Source organism: Orcinus orca, chromosome 20 (genome assembly GCF_937001465.1).
Source record: "Orcinus orca chromosome 20, mOrcOrc1.1, whole genome shotgun sequence".
Taxonomy (NCBI): domain Eukaryota; kingdom Metazoa; phylum Chordata; class Mammalia; order Artiodactyla; family Delphinidae; genus Orcinus; species Orcinus orca.
In genome coordinates, this window is record NC_064578.1 from 54,090,260 (window position 1) to 54,109,056 (window position 18,797).

General features: G+C 40.7%; 2 protein-coding genes, 1 long non-coding RNA gene and 1 pseudogene across 3 annotated transcripts in view; 2 read left to right on the forward strand and 2 right to left on the reverse strand.

Moving 5' to 3' along the window:
* Nucleotides 1–18,797, forward strand: part of LOC101279864 (zinc finger protein 160-like) — a 325,017-nt gene that overhangs the window by 173,953 nt on the left and 132,267 nt on the right. The window lies entirely within an intron of this gene.
* Nucleotides 821–18,150, reverse strand: LOC101280732 (zinc finger protein 160-like). The gene is made up of 3 exons (XM_033418109.2): nucleotides 17,882–18,150; nucleotides 9,904–10,030; nucleotides 821–4,837 (listed from the first exon to the last, which is right to left on the reverse strand). Exons 1-3 carry the CDS (start codon nucleotides 17,894–17,896, stop codon nucleotides 3,510–3,512), a joined length of 1,470 nt encoding a protein of 489 aa, XP_033274000.1. The 5' UTR covers nucleotides 17,897–18,150; the 3' UTR covers nucleotides 821–3,509.
* LOC125962711 (uncharacterized) lies at nucleotides 4,868–7,515 on the reverse strand. The gene is made up of 2 exons (XR_007474348.1): nucleotides 6,465–7,515; nucleotides 4,868–6,413 (listed from the first exon to the last, which is right to left on the reverse strand). It is a non-coding gene; the product is annotated as an uncharacterized LOC125962711 (long non-coding RNA).
* LOC105748945 (CDKN2A-interacting protein-like) lies at nucleotides 14,587–16,080 on the forward strand (annotated as a pseudogene).

Below are 18,797 nucleotides of genomic sequence, written 5' to 3' on the forward strand. Positions count from 1 at the left end.
TTTTGCGGTACGCGGGCCTCTCACTGCTGTGGCCTCTCCCGTTGCGGAGCACAGGCTGCGGACGCGCAGGCTCAGCGGCCATGGCTCACGGGCCCAGCCACTCCGCGGCATGTGGGATCCTCCCGGACCAGGGCACGAACCCGTGTACCCTGCATCGGCAGGCGGACTCTCAACCACTGGGCCACCAGGGAAGCCCGAAATGAGGCTTTTTAACAAAGATGTAGAAAACATAAGTAATCCCAAAACAGAATTGAAGAAATACTGAAATGAAAAATACAATAGGGGAAATCAATAATAGGCTAAATGAGGCAGAAGAAGATCAGTGAGCTGGAAGACAGAGCGTGGAAATCACGCAAGTCCAGGAAGTGCAAAGAGTCCCATATCCACATAAAAACTACACATTCAAAAAGCATATGAAAAGATGCTCAACATCATGGGTTCTTCCACTTTGTACAGCTCCTTGGAGCACCTATTTACTAGGTGGGATGCTGCCCAATGCATGAATCATTCAATAAAGCCAATTAGATCTTTAAATTTGATTCAATTTTTGTACATCAATGGAAGTCAGAGTATGAAATTCATTGCTATGCTATTTGCACTACAGCCATCTGAGTATCCCGCAGCAGAGTGGAGAGAATAACTCAAGTACAATTTATGAGTTTATAACCTCCAGCTTGTATGTTATTTGATCCCATATTGGGAAGAAATCGTTATAGATTCTTTCAACACTGAGAACCTAATGGTGCACTCCTAGCTTCTGTTATAAGGTACTGAGGCAGGATAAAACTGTATTGGTAAAAGGAACATAATGCATCCAGGATTTAAAAGATGATTAAATTTTATTACTTAAAACAGGAGACCTATGGTACATTCTCAATAGAACAGCAAAATGTAATGGCAGCAATTAAAATGTGAATCATAAACATACACATACTCCTGGTGCTTCTGATAAAATTTTACTCTGAAGATAACTGCTCTCTTCAATATCCAAAAATTAAGACAATTTCTTTCTTGGTCAGAAATGTAGACAACACATACGCTCATGCAATGGATAAAGTGATTAAGTTTTCTTGTGCATTGTTCCTACCACATAATCAGTCCCTAATAACCTGTCACTATCCTCCCACAAAAAGCCCAGTCCCTGCACGTCCTTCCTGCTTTGTTCATGGTCAGCTGGTAGAGCATTCTGCACTATACCCACACTGGCTTATCTATGGAAGGGCACCCTGAACATAACCATGATGAGTCAAGTCACAGTTTTACACTATTCTCTGCCCCTCCCTGTTGCTAATCCACATGGTATTGAATGTGATAATTCAGGGTCCTTGTTTTTCCAGGGAACATGGATGTGCATGAACCACACCTAATGAAGTGGGCCCCCTCATGTTATTGATTCTTCCCAGAGACCATCAACAAAGGCCTGTAATGAAGAGATAAGATTATCTTCTCACCAAGGCCAAGCTCTTATGGCTCGCTACACAACAGGCCAAAAAATAGAGAGACTACTTTTGTGGGCAAGGAATAGTGATGTTATTCTGAAAGCCAGCAGACCGAGAAAACGGGGGACTAGCAATGCAAAGAATCACATGTCCTGAGTTAGAGATCAGGCTCTTTATAGTAAAAGGTGAGGGAGTAAAGTCCTGGTTCAGGTCAGATTCCTGTGAAATAAAATTCAACTATTATGACAAGACAGGAGTATTTAAACATTAATTCCTCTCGGCCCTTTGGCCTCCTCTCTCCTCCCACTGTGAACTGTGTATTTGCATTATGCATCAAAGCAAACCTCCCCCATCAGCAGCATACATACTCAACCATAAAGAGCAACATTCTCCTAGCATCAACAGGAAAACTCCTTAAAAGATAGCATTCCTTCTTGATCTTGTAAGGGTCACATGACCCACTGCAATGATGCTTAGATCTGGATTATGTAAACTGTCAATACGTCATGTGTTGTACCACTCTCTGTCTTACAAAACTTATATAACTGGGCCTTGATTTCTTTTTTTTTTTTTTTTTTTTTTTTGCTATACACGGGCCTCTCACTGTTGTGGCCTGTTCCGTTGCGGAGCACAGGCTCCGGACGCGCAGGCTCAGCGGCCACGGCTCACGGGCCCAGCCGCTCCGCGGCATGTGGGATCTTCCTGGACCGGGGCACAAACCCGTGTCCCCTGCATCGGCAGGCGGACTCTCAACCACTGCGCCACCAGGGAAGCCCACACACCATATTTTAACGCATTGTGACTTGAAATGATTCTGCAGTATATAATATCTCAGGTTAACCTCAGAGAACTAAAGACTTGTTTATTCCGAGTATGCATTCTCTGATGTGTGGTCTGTTGAAAAAAGTGCTGAGAAAACTCAACAAATTCATTACATTTGTAAGAATTCCCCCAAACATGAGTTTTTTTGTTAAACGCTGAGAATGCACTGATTCATGAAGTTTCCACGTATACACTTTATAACCTGTATGAATTCTCTCATGACACCAAACTTACTGGATGTATCCATATTTACAACATTCATAACATATGAAATCTTGGTCTCCAACATAAATCCTGTGTTCCACAGTTTTGTCCTTCAGTTACAAGCCTTAGCACGCATATTGCTTTGTGTGGTTTCTCTTAAAGATGTGTATTCTGAAGTCCAGTGCATGGGGAGGCCTGGATAAAGCCTCGATTCACATTTCCATGGCTTCTCTTCGACATGGACTCTCTGCTGCTCCCTAATACGTGAACTCAACGTAAAGGTTTTGCCGCACTTATTGCCATTTGGGAGTTATTGTTCCAGTAAAACATACTGTGATGTTTGGGTAAAATCCTTGCCACACACATTACATTTGTGCGGTTTCTCTCCACGATAAATATTCTGGTAATTAAGTACGAGTAAGCAATATATTAAATTTTGACATATTCATTGCATTTTAAAGAATGAAGTATTTGATGACCCCTGAGTTTAAGGCACAACCTAAAAGCTTCGCAAAATTCAGTACATTTGTAACATGCTGTCCAGTGCAGACTACCTGATTATTGGTGTGATGTGAGCCATGAGAACAGATTTCTCACATTCATGGCACTGGTGAGGATTCTTTCCAGAATGCATTATCAACAGCCTGACCACATTAAATACATGTATCTGGGCTCTATCCAGTATGAATACTCTCAGGAAGCCTAAGATGTGAAGATTCATTATATTTTTAAGGGCTCTCACCTGTATACATCAGCTGATGGCAAGTTAGGCCTGAAAGCACACTTAAGAACTTACCACATTTATTGCATTTCTCACAGTTCCTTCCAATATGAATTCTGTCATGGATCATAAGGTAAGCACTTTGACTAAACACTTTGAGACACTCATTGCATTTGTAATGTAACACTCCAGTATGAATTATCTGATCATAAGTGAGGCTTACACACATAAAAGCTTTGCCACACTCATGATATTTGTATAGTTTCTTTTCTACTTTGAGATTTAAAGACCTTCCCACATATAATACACTTACACAATTTCTCTCAGGTATGGATTTTCTGATGTTTAGTGAGGGTTGAGACCTCAGTGAACGCTCTTCCACACTCAAAACATTTGAAAGGTCTCTCTACCATATGTACTCTCTGATGACTTGTAAGGTGTGAATTTCGACTGAAGACCTTGCCACACTCATCACATCTGAAAGGCTTCTCTCCGGTATGAACTCTCCAATGAAGTTGAAGATGTGCTTTTTGACTAAAGGCCTTTCTACACTCATTACATGTGTAAGGTTTCTCTCCAGTATGAATCCTCTGATGTTTTGCAAGAGTTGCCTTTTCACTAAAGACCTTGCTGCACTCATTACATTTGTAAGGTTTCTCTCCGGTATGAATTCTCTGATGAGTTGAAAGGTGTGAACTGTAACTAAACAGCTTGCCACACTCATTACATTTATAAGGTTTCTCTCCAGTATGAACTCTCCGATGATCTGCAAGGTTTGATTTTCGACTAAAGACCCTGCCACATACTTCACATTTATATAATTTCTTTCCTGTATGAATTATCTTATGTCTACTGAGGTTTGAGTAGCGATTAAAGGTTTTGTCACACTCGTTACATTTGAAAGGTTTCTCCCCAGTATGAATTCTCTGATGATTTGCAAGGGCTGTTTTTTGACTGAATACCTTGCCGCACTCACTACATTTGTAAGGTTTCTTTCCCGTATGAATGCTCTCATGAACTGCAAGGTGTGACTTTGTACTAAAGCCCTTGACACATACATCACATTTATGTAATATCTCTTCTGAATAGATTATCTGATTATTCCTGACAATTGAGCCATGACTAAAGGTTTTCCCACACTCAGTACATTTAAAATCTCTTTCCCTGTGTGTTTTCTGATCTTGTGTCAGTACTAAAGGATGCATAACATCATTCCCATATACATTAGAAACGTTAGTTTGGACACGAGGAGGAATTCTTTGAAGTGGTGAAAATGAGAAACTATTGTTGATGGACCTCTCAACTTCATTACATTCAGAAATTAACCTGTCAGTTTGAAATACCTGCAGTTTACCCTGAAAGTTTAATCCAAGCCTATTTCCAATGGGCTTGATTCCTGCATCCCTTCTACCATGTGTATCTCTTCTATCAGTGAGATTTCCATTATGGGTTATAGGTATTCCTTTGTAATTTCTTTCATCATCTCTCCAATGACACTCAAAGTCATACATATTTTTCTGGATTTCCGTGAGGTAAAAATGTTTGATTTCACGACTTTTAGATCTTCCCAAGATCACTCTTTGAAATACTTCTCCTGGATCACTGTTCCCTTTGGGTTGTAATTGCTTGACCACATGTATTGGACAGATATCTACAAGACATAAAGAGCCATAGGGATAAATTCAAAATTAACTGTTTCATGTTGAATATATGATATTACACCAAAGGTAATACTTATACCAAACACAGTTGTAAAACTTCCCAACTATGTATTTTTTTTAAATTTTTTTAAAAATTTGAAATTGCCCAATTATGATCTTAAAATTATTAGAAACACTAAAGCAATAGAATTGTTTACTAAAAAAAGAGTTATAAAATATAATTCAAATTGATTTTAGAGGAGACTACTTGCAAACCCGCTATGACAAAAACACTCATACAGGAAAAACGGACGTCAGCTCTCAAAAGAACGCAATTTTTCCACCATGACTCCAAAGCATGTACCAATTTACAGTAAACATACTGCTGTCTCTGAGAAAAATACATTATACTACAGATATATTCTGCATACCTGGTGTACATAAGTAAATGTTAATGAACACACAATATACTGTAATGCTAAAAAATCCAAAACAAGCTTATCTAATAATATGTCGCTGTTTAGAATTATAAAACATATATACCATAGAGAAAAAGAATTCAATAGGACAGTTTTTATGAAAACATTTTTCTAAATATCTTCTACAAAATGACATACCCATAACAGGCATTCTGCAACATTAATAAGTAAAAAAAAACTTATAGAAATAATGAAAGACTTCAAAAAAATTACTAGATACAACATCAACATGCAAAAACCAACTGGGTTTCTAAACATTAAAAATGAATAGGGCAGGGCTTCCCTGGTGGCGCAGTGGTTGAGAGTCCACGTGCCGATGCAGGGGACACGGGTTCATGCCCCGTTCCGGGAAGATCCCACATGCCACGGAGCGGCTGGGCCCGTGAGCCATGGCCACTGAGCCTGCGCGTCCGGAGCCTGTGCTCCGCAACGCGAGAGGCCACAGCAGTGAGAGGCCCGCGTACCGGAAAAAAAAAAAAGAACAATCAAAGCAATTCAATTTACAATAGAATCAAAAAAGAAGAGTACTTAAACATAACATTATACAAGAAGGGAAGGATTTGTAACTACTGCAAAATAAAGACTTCTGAAACATATTAGAGAAGACACAAATAAATGCAAAGATACCCAAGTTCATGGATTTGAAGCTGATATTGTCAAGATGTCAATACTAGCCAAAGTTATCAGGATATTCAAAATAATCCCTAGTGTAATCCCAAATCCCAATACCGCTTTGCTGAAGAAACAGATGAATCAATCCTACAATTCCTGTGGAATTTCAGGACACAATGAATAGCAAAAAGAAGCTTGAAAACAAAGTCACACAATTCACATTTCTTTATTTCAAAACTTTTTCCAAAGCTACACTAATCAAAGCAGTATGGTACTGGCATAAAGACAGAGAGACCTGTGGAACACAAGAGATTGAGAAAAACACTTTCGTGTATAAGGTCAAATGATGTTCCGCAAGCTTGTCAAGACCACATAATGGGGGAAGGGCAGTCTATGGAACAAAAGGTGTTGAGAAAACTGGATATCCACATGCAGAAGAATTTAGTTGGACCATTATTGTATTAACTCAAAATGCTTCAAAGATCTAAACCTAAAACTCCTATAAGTAAATTTACAAAATTTACTAGTGAATAAAAGTGAATAAAACTCCTAGTGAATAAAACTCCTATAAGTAAATTTACAAAAAAAGATTAACATTGGATTCACCAATGATTTATCAGATATAACAGCAAAAGCTCAGGCCAACAAACTAAAAACAGATAAATTGGACTACATCGTAACTATTAACTATTGTGCACTAAACCATACTCAGCAGAGTGAAAAAACAATGTATGGTATAATACAAAATATTTGTAAATCATATATTCAATAATAGTTTAACATCAAGAATATTTATTTAATAAATAAATTTGTTGCTTTTTTTTTTTTAAAAAAAGAAAGACCCCAAAATTCCAACTATAGTTTGTGACAAGGAGAGACTCTCCATTGCCAAATGCCTGGAAGCTATCCTGCCATTTTCCAGTGATGTAGTGACATTGAGAGCCAAAGTATGTTGCAGAGAAAATAAGATCTGTGCTACTTCCGACTTGACAACTGACACCCTATATTCTCCAGTTAGAATTTGTTCTCAACCAAAAATAATATATTTTTCTTTGATAAGTGATCTTGGGACTTCGCTTGTGGCACAGTGGTTAAGAATCCACCTGCCAATGTAGGGGACACCAGTTCGAGCCCTGGTCCGGGAACTAAGATCCCACATGCCACGGAGCAACTAAGCCCATGCACCACAACTACTGAAGCCCGCATGCCTAGAGCCCGTGCTCTGCAACAAGAGAAGCCACTGCAATGAGAAGCCTGCGCAAAGCCTGCGCACCGCAATGAAGAGTAGCCCCCTCTCACCACAACTAGAGAAAGCCCGTGCACAGCAACAAAGACCCAACGCAACCAAAAATAAATTAATTTAAAAAAACAAGACTACATAAAGAACTCTGAAAGGAACAGATCACCTATTCCACCATGGGGTGGGGGGCTTTCTAAACCAACCATCCCACATATTGCAAATAAAAAACAAAAACGAAAAGAAACAAAAAATAGAAACCTAATGAGAAAAATAAAAGAGTCATTTATAATGCATAAAAATATACAAAATGAAAGTTGCAGTGCCTTGAACAAAACAAATGATGGTTTATCACTGAAGGTATCACTCTACTTCATAAGGTCTCTCATTAAGTTGCTTCAAAATTATGTGTGAAGGCAGAAAGAACAATGGCACACAGGTGATGGAACATGTGGCATGGCATGGACAACAGTTTAGTCAACAGCCTCACAAATATGAGTATGTGAACTTGGACAATACTGTTGTTCGGAGAAACCGCTACACCACTTACTGAGGCTCAAAGGGGATGGACATTAGTACATGTGAACAACACTGTCACAGTGCCCTTCACACAGGCTTTTGTGACATTGGTCAAAGCCAGAAAAAGAAACTGGAAAGACTTACAGGTCAAGGTCTTCAGACACTTTCTGTCTTGTATCTCAGAACATGCTGACCACTCTACTAAGTAGCTTCAAGCGGTGGTTTTGTATGTAACGGGAAAATATTACAGCATATGAGGGAAAGTATTCTCCTTCAAAAATTTTCTGTTACCCAGTAAACCCACTCTACAGAGAGTCCACTAGAAGCTGCCCATTAGACATAGGTGGATGACCACAGCAAAGAAACTGGATACAATTTCAGACTCTAGGACTACATACTTCAAAATCAAGTTTAAGAGGAAAACTTATACAAACTAAGGAGAAAGTAAAGTCAGGAAGAGTCTACATTCCCAGACTAGATAGAGCAGTACAGGAGCGAAAAAAGACAAGATATGGGAGTTGGATATTATAAGATCTTGAGATGGGACCATTTGCTCGACCCAGGGATGCCAAGCTAAGAGCCTGAAAGATTCATGTATGTTCCCCTTGCTGGATTAAGGATCAAAAAGAGGATCTCTCTGTCCACTGTCCTTACAGTTTTCCTAAGTAACAATCACAGAAGATCAAATGCACCTGGCTATTCCACACACCCCTGAAATGTGTGGCAAAAGCAGAACAGAAGAAATGGCTGACAGATCTAAACAGGAAGACAGGGACTGAGACAGCTCCATACACGTTCTGAGGTGCCAGAGAAAATCAAATAGCAGGGACTTCCCTGGTGGCACAGTGGTTAAGAATCCGCCTGCCAATGCAGGGGACACGTGTTCGAGCCCTGGGCCAGGAAGATCCCACATGCCGCGGAGCAGCTAAGCCCGTGCGCCACAACTACTGAGCCCACGTGCCACAGCTACTGAAGCCCATGCACCTAGAGCCCGTGCTCCATAACAAGAGAAGCCACCGCAGTGAGAAGCCCACACACCACATCAGAGTAGCCCCCGCTTGCCACAACTAGAGAAAGCCCACGCACAGCGACGAAGACCCAACACGCAGCCAAAAAAAAAATTAAATAATAAAAATAATTTTAAAATTAATAAAAATTAAATAGCAGCCGGTATTTTCCATCTTCTAATTATATCTTCCAAATACAACAGACATGAAACCAGGACAGGGTCAGGGGTTAGACACTAGAGGCATCAGCTTTGATCTATATGGACTAAAAACTGAGCATCCAATAGAATCAAGTCCATAAGGAGAGAAGAGGGGGCTAGACAAGCCAATAACACAGCCCGCCTCATGCTCCTCAAAGTCAAGCAACAACCAGTTCACAGCAGCCAGATGATGAGTGTTGTGGATCTTGATAAAGACCTTGCCTTTGTCTCTACAGGAGCTGCAGCAACACTGGAGGGTGAAAGAATACATTTTACATTTGGAAGGATAGAGTGATAACTCGCGTAGAAGAAAAGTCTCCTCTGAGAGTTTAATAAAGAAACTTTGGTTTTCCCAAAGAACGCTCCACCATGAGAAGCGTTTCCCAAACACTATTAACGTTGTGGCTTCCTCTCTGCCCTGAGATCCCACCCGTGTTCACACTTCTGATACATTCCTACCCATTTGGTTTTTTTGCTATTTTCACACCACTCACCAGAGTCCTGGGCTCTTCCTCTTGCTCCAAAAATGGAGATAATGTTCAGATCAGAAGAAATTTCTGCTTATCAGAACAAAGAAATGTAAATTGGTGTGGTTTTTCCAAAACCACAGCTCTTTGTTCAGCTGAGGAGTGAGGACATTACAGGTGGGTCAGGAAAAATATTGCACAAATTCATCCACCTCCTCCTTCTAAATGCATTGGGAACAGTGTAATACATAGATCTAACACTCTTCCAAGAAATAGTCAGTCAAAGCCACAGGGCAGAAGACAAGAAATTGGATATCTTTTAAAAGTCTGCCATTGAGCTTTATACATAATTAAGCTCTTGAACAACCCCTAATGTAACATGAAATGGGCAGATCATCTGAAGAAAGGGTCAGTTTAAACTCGTGATGCCACATCATGTCTGTGTCAACAGGGCTTTCAGATCACATGAAGAAAACAGGCCTCCCAAGAAGCACACAGGGAAACATGCAAAACACCCAAGGGCAGATCCCAACTTCTAGAGGGAAGTTATCCTCACCCACGGAGATCAGGTTCCTGTAGGTCTCCAACATCACGTCCCTGTACAGGGCCCTCTGACCAGGGTCCAGGCATTCCCACTCCTCCTGAGAGAATTCAATGACCACATCCTTGAAGGTCAACCATTCCTGAAATGAAAATACATTTCAACAACGGGTCATGAGAAGAGTTATCTTCATACAAAATGGAAAGATGAGAGAGGGGTAAGGATCGATTTGGTTCAAGTATATGTTCTGAAAGATCTGTGTTAAGGTATTTGGAGCAAATACTGTGTCCCTTATTTTAAATTCTTATGCTTTTTCATAAGAGATTATCATATCATCTAATAAATATGGATTTGTCATCTTTGTGGAGAATCCATAAAACATATAAATAATACTAAACAACGGGTTGTCTATGCATAAGTGTCAGATCTATGTTCTAAACATTGAGTGATATTCAATATTTAAATAAGTTACACTATGAGTGGCAGCTTCAGAGATGACAAAGTCCACAATGGCTTTAAAGAAAACTCAAAATCTTCAATTATGATAATGATAGAAACAGCAATGACTAAAAGTGTTTGAATACTTCCTATAGACAAAACATTACTCAAAATAAGTACTTTACAAGCACGAATTTCTTATCAATATAACAGCTCATTCGAGAAAGATATGTTCCCATCTTACAGAGCAGAAAACTGTGTCAGAGACACAAAGAGAAACTCGAACCAAGTCAAGAAGCTAAGCAATGACACAGCAAGCACCTGAACTCAGGTGGTTGAGCCCAGGAATTGAAGCTTAAAAATCAGTTAAGTAAAGGAGAGCATTAAAAGTTCACTGACACTTTGTTATAAAGCAGAAACTAACACACCACTGTAAAGCAATTATACTCCAATAAAGATGTTTAAAAAAAAAAAAGAGTACATTGACAGAGGGATCCCTGAGAAAAGCTTGAAAGACATTCAAGGTGAATGACATGGAATAGCATGAAAGGTCATTATAGATGCGGGCACACAAGCACATGCACATACAATGTTAGTAATCTTACTACTGTTTAAACCATTAACATGATGGTGTAGAAAAAATTCAAGGCCACGGAATATATATATGTGTGTGTATATATATATATATACCTTGGTTAGGGCATTTATTTCTTTTACTTTGGATTGCAGACACTTGCTTATGTATATGTACCTTAAATCATTAAAACAAGGATCAAATCTGTTTCATCTCTTCATGTCTTCTATTACTTAAATAGGTCTTTTTTTAATTAGTTATCCATTTTATACATATTAGTGTATATATATCAATCCCAATCACCCAATTCATCCCACCACCAAGGCCACGGAATATATTGAAGATATAATTTCAACTGCAAAAAGATATATACTTTTGAAATCATGTCTTTTATCTAAATGAATGGCGTGCACATCCATGGCACCCATCACACAGATCAACACAAAATCAACTGGAACGAGAAGACTTATCTCTTTACATATTTCAGGACAATTTTTTTTATCATCGGTTTTTTTGTTTTCCACTAATAAAACATTGACACAAAATTAGAGAAGTTTAGTGTTATACACTATTTCACAGATTAAGAAAATTATCACAGTGGTAAAGTTAAAAACTTCTTGGAGAATTAAAAATCATGACAAAAAAAGCGTATGGAAAAAATATATTGTTATTAAGCAAGAACATTTCACCAAACGTCATGAAAAGTAAACACTTGATACGTATCCTCTGTAATTACAGTGAAATAAAGGGGGCTGGCCAGGGCACCAACCTTTCACCACTGCTCAGTGTGCCTGAGCAGGGACCACTAGAGGAAGTAACAGGAGGAAAAAAGGAAGACCAAGTGTAAGAGACACAGAGAGAGTGTGTCAGACAGTTGGAAATGTGAACATTCACACATCAAATGAGACGGAAAAGCTAAAGGTGAAAGAAAGGAAAAAGATATTCCATGCTAAAGAGAGCAGGGCTGAGTATATTATATCACACAAAACAAAGGCAAAAACTGACAGAAGGCACAAAGGATATTATACAATCTTAAACGAGTCAATTCACTAAGAAGATATAACAGTTATAAATATATACATTAGAGCTTCCCCCCAAATGAAGCAAACGTTAACAGAAATCAAGAGGAAAACAGGGACTTCCCTGATGGCGCAGTGGTTAAGAATCCGCCTGCCAATACAGGGAACACGGGTTTGAGCCCTGGTCCGGGAAGATCCCACATGCCGCGGAGCAACTAAGCCCGTGTGCCACAACTACTGAGCCTGTGCTCTAGAGCCTGCAAGCCACAACTACTGAGCCCGTGAGCCGCACGCCTAGAGCCCATGCTCCGCAACAAGAGAAGCCACCGCAGTGAGAAGCCCACACACCGCAATGAAGAGTAGCCCCTGCTTGACGCAACTAGAGAAATCCCACATGCAGCAACGAAAACCCAACACAGCCAAAAATAAATTAATTAATTAAAAAAAAAAAAGGGGGGGGAACAGCAGCACAGTTAACAATATGACACTTCAATACCTCCATTTTACTTGAAGGCTATAATAAAAGAGAAATCTACACGGCTAAATGGTTACAACAGAAAGGGAAAAGATCTCCACTCAAGAATTTTTTACATCTCAATGAAGCAGAAAGAGAACAAACTGAATCCAACTTTGGCAGAACAAAAGAGTTAAATAAGAAAGATTCAGGGCTTCCCTGGTGGCGCAGTGGTTGAGAGTCCGCCTGCCGATGCAGGGGACACGGGTTCGTGCCCTGGTCCGGGAGGATCCCACATGCCACGGAGCGGCTGGGCCCGTGGGCCATGGCCGCTAAGCCTGCGCGTCCGGAGCCTGTGCTCCGCAACGGGAGAGGCCACAATGGTGAGAGGCCCGCGTACCGAAAAAAAAAAAAAGGAAGATTCAGATCCTGCAAACCCACTCCTAAGCATATATCAGGAGAAAACCATAATTCGAAAAGATACATGCACCCCAATGTTCACTGCAGCACTATTTACAATACCCAAGACATGTAAGCAACCTAAATGTCCACTAACAGATGAATGGATAAAGAAGATGTGGTGTGTGCATGTGTGTATGTGTATATATATATATATACGTATATATATATATATATACACACACACACACACACACATATATACACATACACAATGGAATATTACTCAGCCATAAAAACAAATGAAATAATGCCATTTGCAGCAAAATGGATGGAACTAGAGATTATCATACTAAATGAAGTAAGCCAGACAGAGAAAGACAAATATATCACTTATATGTGAAACTGAAGGAAAGAAGATACAATTGAACTTACATATGAAACAGAAATAGACCCACAGATATAGTAAAGAAAGTTAGGGGTGACCAAAGCAGAAGGGAGGGGCATAAATTAGGATTTGGTATTAACATATACACACTATTTTGTATAAAACAGATAACCAACAAGGACCTACTATATAGCACGGGGAACCATACTCAGTATTTTGTAATAACCTATAAGGGGAAAGGATCTGAAAAAGAATATATATAAAATTGAGTCATTTTGTTGTACACCCAAAACTAACCAAACACTGTAAACCAACAATACTTCATATAGGGATATATGTGTATGTATAGCTGATTCACTTTGTTATAAAGCAGAAACTAACACACCATTATAAAGCAATTATACTCCAATAAAGATGTTAAAAAAAATACTTCAGTAAAAAATTGCTAAGTAGTTCGACATCACTAATTATTAAAGAAATGCAAATCAAAACTACAATGAGCTATCACCTCACACCAGTCAAAATGGCTACCATCAAAAAACCCACAAACAGGGCTTCCCTGGTGGCACAGTGGTTGAGAGTCCGCCTGCCGATGCAGGGGACACGGGTTCGTGCCCCGGTCCAGGAAGATCCCACATGCCGCGGAGCGGCTAGGCCCGTGAGCCATGGCCACTGAGCCTGCGCGTCCAGAGCCTGTGCTCCGCAACGGGAGAGGCCACAACAGTGAGAGGCCTGCGTACCGCAAAAAAAAAAAAAAAAAAAAACCACAAACAATAAATGCTGGAGAGGGTGTGGAGAGAAGGGGACACTCCTGAACTGCTGGTGGGAATGTAAATTGGTAGAGCCACTATGGAGAAGACTATGGAGGTCCCTTAAAAAAAAAAAAAAATAGAGCTATCATATGACACTGCAATCCCACTCCTGGGTATACATCCAGAGAAAAACATGGTCTGAAAGGATACATGCACCCCAGTGTTCACTGAAGCACTGTTTATAAGAGCCAAGGCATGGAAGCAACCTAAATATCAACAGAATAATGGATGAAGAAGATGTGGTACGGGGCTTCCCTGGTGGCGCAATGGTTAAGAATCCACCTGCCAATGCAGGGGACACAGGTTCGAGCCCTGGTCCGGGAAGATCCCACATGCCACGGGGCAACTAAGCCCATGCACCACAACTACTGAGGCTGCGCTCTAGAGTCCGTGAGCCACAACTACTGAGCTCACGTGCCACAACTACTGAAGCCCGTGCACCTAGAGCCCATGCTCCGCAACAAGAGAAGCCACCGCAATGAGAAGCCCACGCACTGCAATGAAGAGTAATCCCCACTCACCGCAACTAGAGAAAGCCCGCGTACAGCAACAAAGACCCAAGGTGGCCAAAAATAAATAATAAAATAAAATTAAAATAAAGAAGATGTGGTACATATATACAATGGAATATTACTCAGCCATCAAAAAGAATTAATGCCATTTGCAGCAACATGGATAGACCTAGAGATTGTCATACTAACTGAAGTAAGTCAGACAGAGAAAGAAATAGCGTATGATATCACTTATATGTGGAACCTAAAAAGATATGATATGGAGCTCTAGTACCCTGAGTCAGAATAGCTCCACAAGTGATGGAGAGCGATCTGTTTCCAGCCAAAGCAGCAGCAGCATTCCCTCTCAGGTAACAACGGTAGGGTCTGGAAAAATTTCTGAACCAGAAGCTCCAGATAAACATGATTCAGCATCCTTTGTTTCTTCGTTGTTGAAATCCAGTGTGAATAGTCATGTGACCCAATCTACTGATTCCAGAGAACAAAGTGGATCCCCGAAAAAGAGTGCTTTGGAAGGCTCTTCAGTCTCAGCCTCTCAAAGCATCTCAGAGATTGAGGTGTCCTTGTTGGGCTCCTCAGGAAGCTCAGAAGTAGAGTTGCCACTGCTGTCTTCTAAACCTAGTTCAGAGACAGCTTCAAGAGGTTAACTCCCAGAACTAGTTCAGAGGCAAGTGCTTTGTCATCCGTTTCTAAAAACAGTTCCTTATCAGGCACATCTTTACTAACCCCCAAAAGCACCACCTCAGCAAACACGATGCTGACTTCCAAAAGCACTTCACAGGTAGCTGCATCACTGTTAGCTTCCAAGAACAGCTCCCAGACCAGTGGCTCTCTGGTTTCCAAAAGCGCTTCCATAGCAAGTGTGTCCCAACTGGCTTCTAAGAATAGTTCTCAGACCAGCACGTCACAGCTGCCTTCTGAAAGTACTTCGCAGTCGAGCGAGAGTTCTGTCAGATTCTCTTGTTGCAAGTTAACCAATGAAGATGTGAAACCGAAGCAGCCTTCTGTCAATAGACTGTACAAAATGGTGGCATGGAAGTTGGTGGCCGTTGGTGACTTCAGTCCCAGCATGAATCATGGAGAGCTCCTAAACGCAGCTATCAAGGCTCTGAAAGCAACACTGGATGTATCTCTTGTCCCACTAATAGAACTGGCAGATCTGCCTCAAAATAAGCTCTCAAGAAAGTATTGTTTGTGAATTGAGATGTAAGCCTGTGTATTTGGGCACTGGCTGTGGAAAAAGCAAAGAAAACGCAAAAGCAGGTGCATCAAGAGAAGCCTGGAAGTTATTTCTCAAGAAAAAGGTGGTGGTAAAAATATGTAAAAGGAAATACAGAGGCAGTGAAACAGAAGACTTAGTACTCCTCGATGAAGAGTCAAGGCCTGTCAACTTACCTCCAGCATTAAAACACACTCAAGAATTACTATAATACGTCCAAAATATCACTGCGTACAACATCTGGTATTTGAAGAGAAAAACTTGCTTACTTTTGTATAATATGAAACACAGGCTTTCACAAATTTTGTATTGCTTTTTTCCAGTTTTGCAGAAAATCTACATTCTAGTTCTCTTCACACAGTGGAAGTTGTAAATAACTTGTGAATGACAGTATACATTAAAAGGTTTATGCATTAACAGCATACCAATATGCTGTTTTATTTGCTGAAGAAAATACTGTCTTCTATTTCTAATGACACATTAGGTACAATGTGTAATTCTGTAGTCTTAATTTTTGTACTACTTTGAATTTGGTGAAAATGTATTGTCTGCCATGCTTTATTTTTCTAGCTGAATAATCCTTCACATCAAAGAAAAGGAGACCATAGTATTTGAATGTCTGAAAGTCTGTGAAGCTTAAGGTTTTAAGAATGTTGCCCATAATGTTGAAATGTCTGTTAAAGAATAAAAGAGAAAATAGTTGCCTCAGACTAAAAAAAAAAAGAAATCCAAAGATACAAATAAATCTATACTCATGGACGGGAAGTCTCAAAACTCTTGAAATGTCCAAACAAACTACCCAAACTGTTCTACATATTCAATGCAACCATTATCAAAATTACAATGGCAATTTTTGCAGAAATAGAAGAAACACAGGCCAGACATCACAGAAACTCAAGGGACCGCACACTGCCAAAACACTCTTGAATAAGAAGAAAGATGGAGGCCACCCTTTAATTTTCAAAACATATTATAAAGTAATCAAGATGGTGTGGTACTGGCATAAACACAGATATATAAACCAATGGAACAGAAGAGAACGCTCAGAAATGATCCTTTGTATATATTTAAAATCTACTGATACTAAGGATGCGAAGACTACACAGTGGAAAAAAGACAGCTGCCATTAACAAATGGTGCTGGGAGGGCTTCCCTGGTGGCATAGTGGTTAAGAACCTGCCTGCCAATGCAGGGGACATGGGTTTGAGCCCTGGTCCAGGAAGATACCACATGCTGCAGAGCAACTAGAGCCCACGAGCCACAACTACTGAGCTGGCGTGCCACATGCCTAGAGCCCATGCACCACAACAACAGAAGCCCATGCACCACAACAAAGAGTAGCCCCCGCTTGCCACAACTAGGGAGAAGCCTGCGTGCAGCAAAGAAGACCCAATGCAACCAAAAATAAATAAATAAATAAAATAAATTTATAGCAAAACAAAACAAATGGTGCTGGGAAACTGGATGCCAGGATGTGATAAACAATGAAGAGGAAACCTTACCTTCATCAAACGTAAAAATTTCTCTGTGCCAAAGAACAAAACCAGCACAGTGAAAATACAAAATCTGAAGAATGAATGTGATGAAAGTGATTTAAGGAATTTCCACCTCTCAGACATTTAGACTGATTTCATAGTTTGAAATAGATGATGGAATAAAACACCCTCTATCACTGATGTCTGGTTCTGAATTTTTCATTCTGTTCCCAATCATTAAGATTCTGAAGTCAGTGACTCACTCATTTAGCTTAACTGCCTTAGAAAAAGTCAGAACAAATTTCCCCTTGTTGGTCTACTCCCAGATTTTACCAGGTATTGTGCACCTAATAACTGACTTTCATGTGCAGTTTCTTTATCCTGGTTTACGGAGAGCAGACAGTCCATCCAGATGGGGCCCTAAACAACCCCTCCCACCCAATAGCACTGACGCTCTGCCTGAATCTGTGGGTGTGAAGCCCTGCCCAGCACTGCACCCAGTGGAGCCTCTTCACAAGTTCCAGGTCACTGGGTCATGGGGAGACGGGATCTAAGTGGAGATGACAGGCCCTGAGGGAAGGACCCGGGTGGGTGTGAATGTACAGGTGTCAGGCAGGATAGTTCAGAGTCAGAGATTAGCGAGTCCAAAGAATGGCATTTCAGGAAGCACAGACAGAAGAAACAACTGAGAACATGACTTTACCTGAGAAAGAGCCATTTCTGACTCCTTTTCTTTCCTCTTCCTCCTCTTCAGGGCTTCTTCCTCAGACAACGTTGAGTCTTTAGAGGTTGACCTTGAAAGTTGAAAACAGGCTGTTTAATGCTTGGAATCGACACACCCCCTTCCTGAGTCACCACCACACACACAGGGAAGCCCTCAGCATGTGGAACAGACGGTCCTCTGCTGCCCACTGTCCCAGGAGGGGCTCAGGACAGTAAACTCGTAAAAGACCAACAGGTGAGTTTCCCACCCTTTCTTCAGATCTCGCTCCCCTCCAGGTGAGGCCCTCACGTACCCAGCAGCAGTGGGCACCTCAGCGGGACCCGACGATGCCCTGCAGGTCACAGACCAGCCCTGATCCAGCCCCACGCAGAGCAGAGCCCTCACCCTCAGCCCAGATCTCAGCCCTCAGGAACGGGGGGACCCAGAGCCATGATGCTCAATGCTGGATCCAGATTAGAATTAATGGGGGCACCTTAAATATTATTGAGCTTTGGCCTCACACCGACGATCTGAAGAAGAATCTCTCATTAGAGGGTACAAAACATGTATATGCAAAATGCCTCATCGATCTAATATGAAGCCTGGGTTGAGCACCACTCAGCAGTGGCAAGGCCAGCACAGCCCTCACTTTCTTTTTCTTTCCCAGCTTAACTGAGGTAGGATTGATTAGTAACAACCGTGTACATGTGAGGCATATAATGTGATTATTTGATAGATGTATATTCACTGTGTAATAATTATCACAATAGTTTACACTTCCATCAACTTACAATTACCATTTTATTTCTGTGTAGTGAGAACACTTGAGTGTTACGCTCAGAGCAAACTCCAAGTATACAGAAACACAGTGTGATTAACTATAGTCTGCATACTGTACATTAGATATACATGTGGT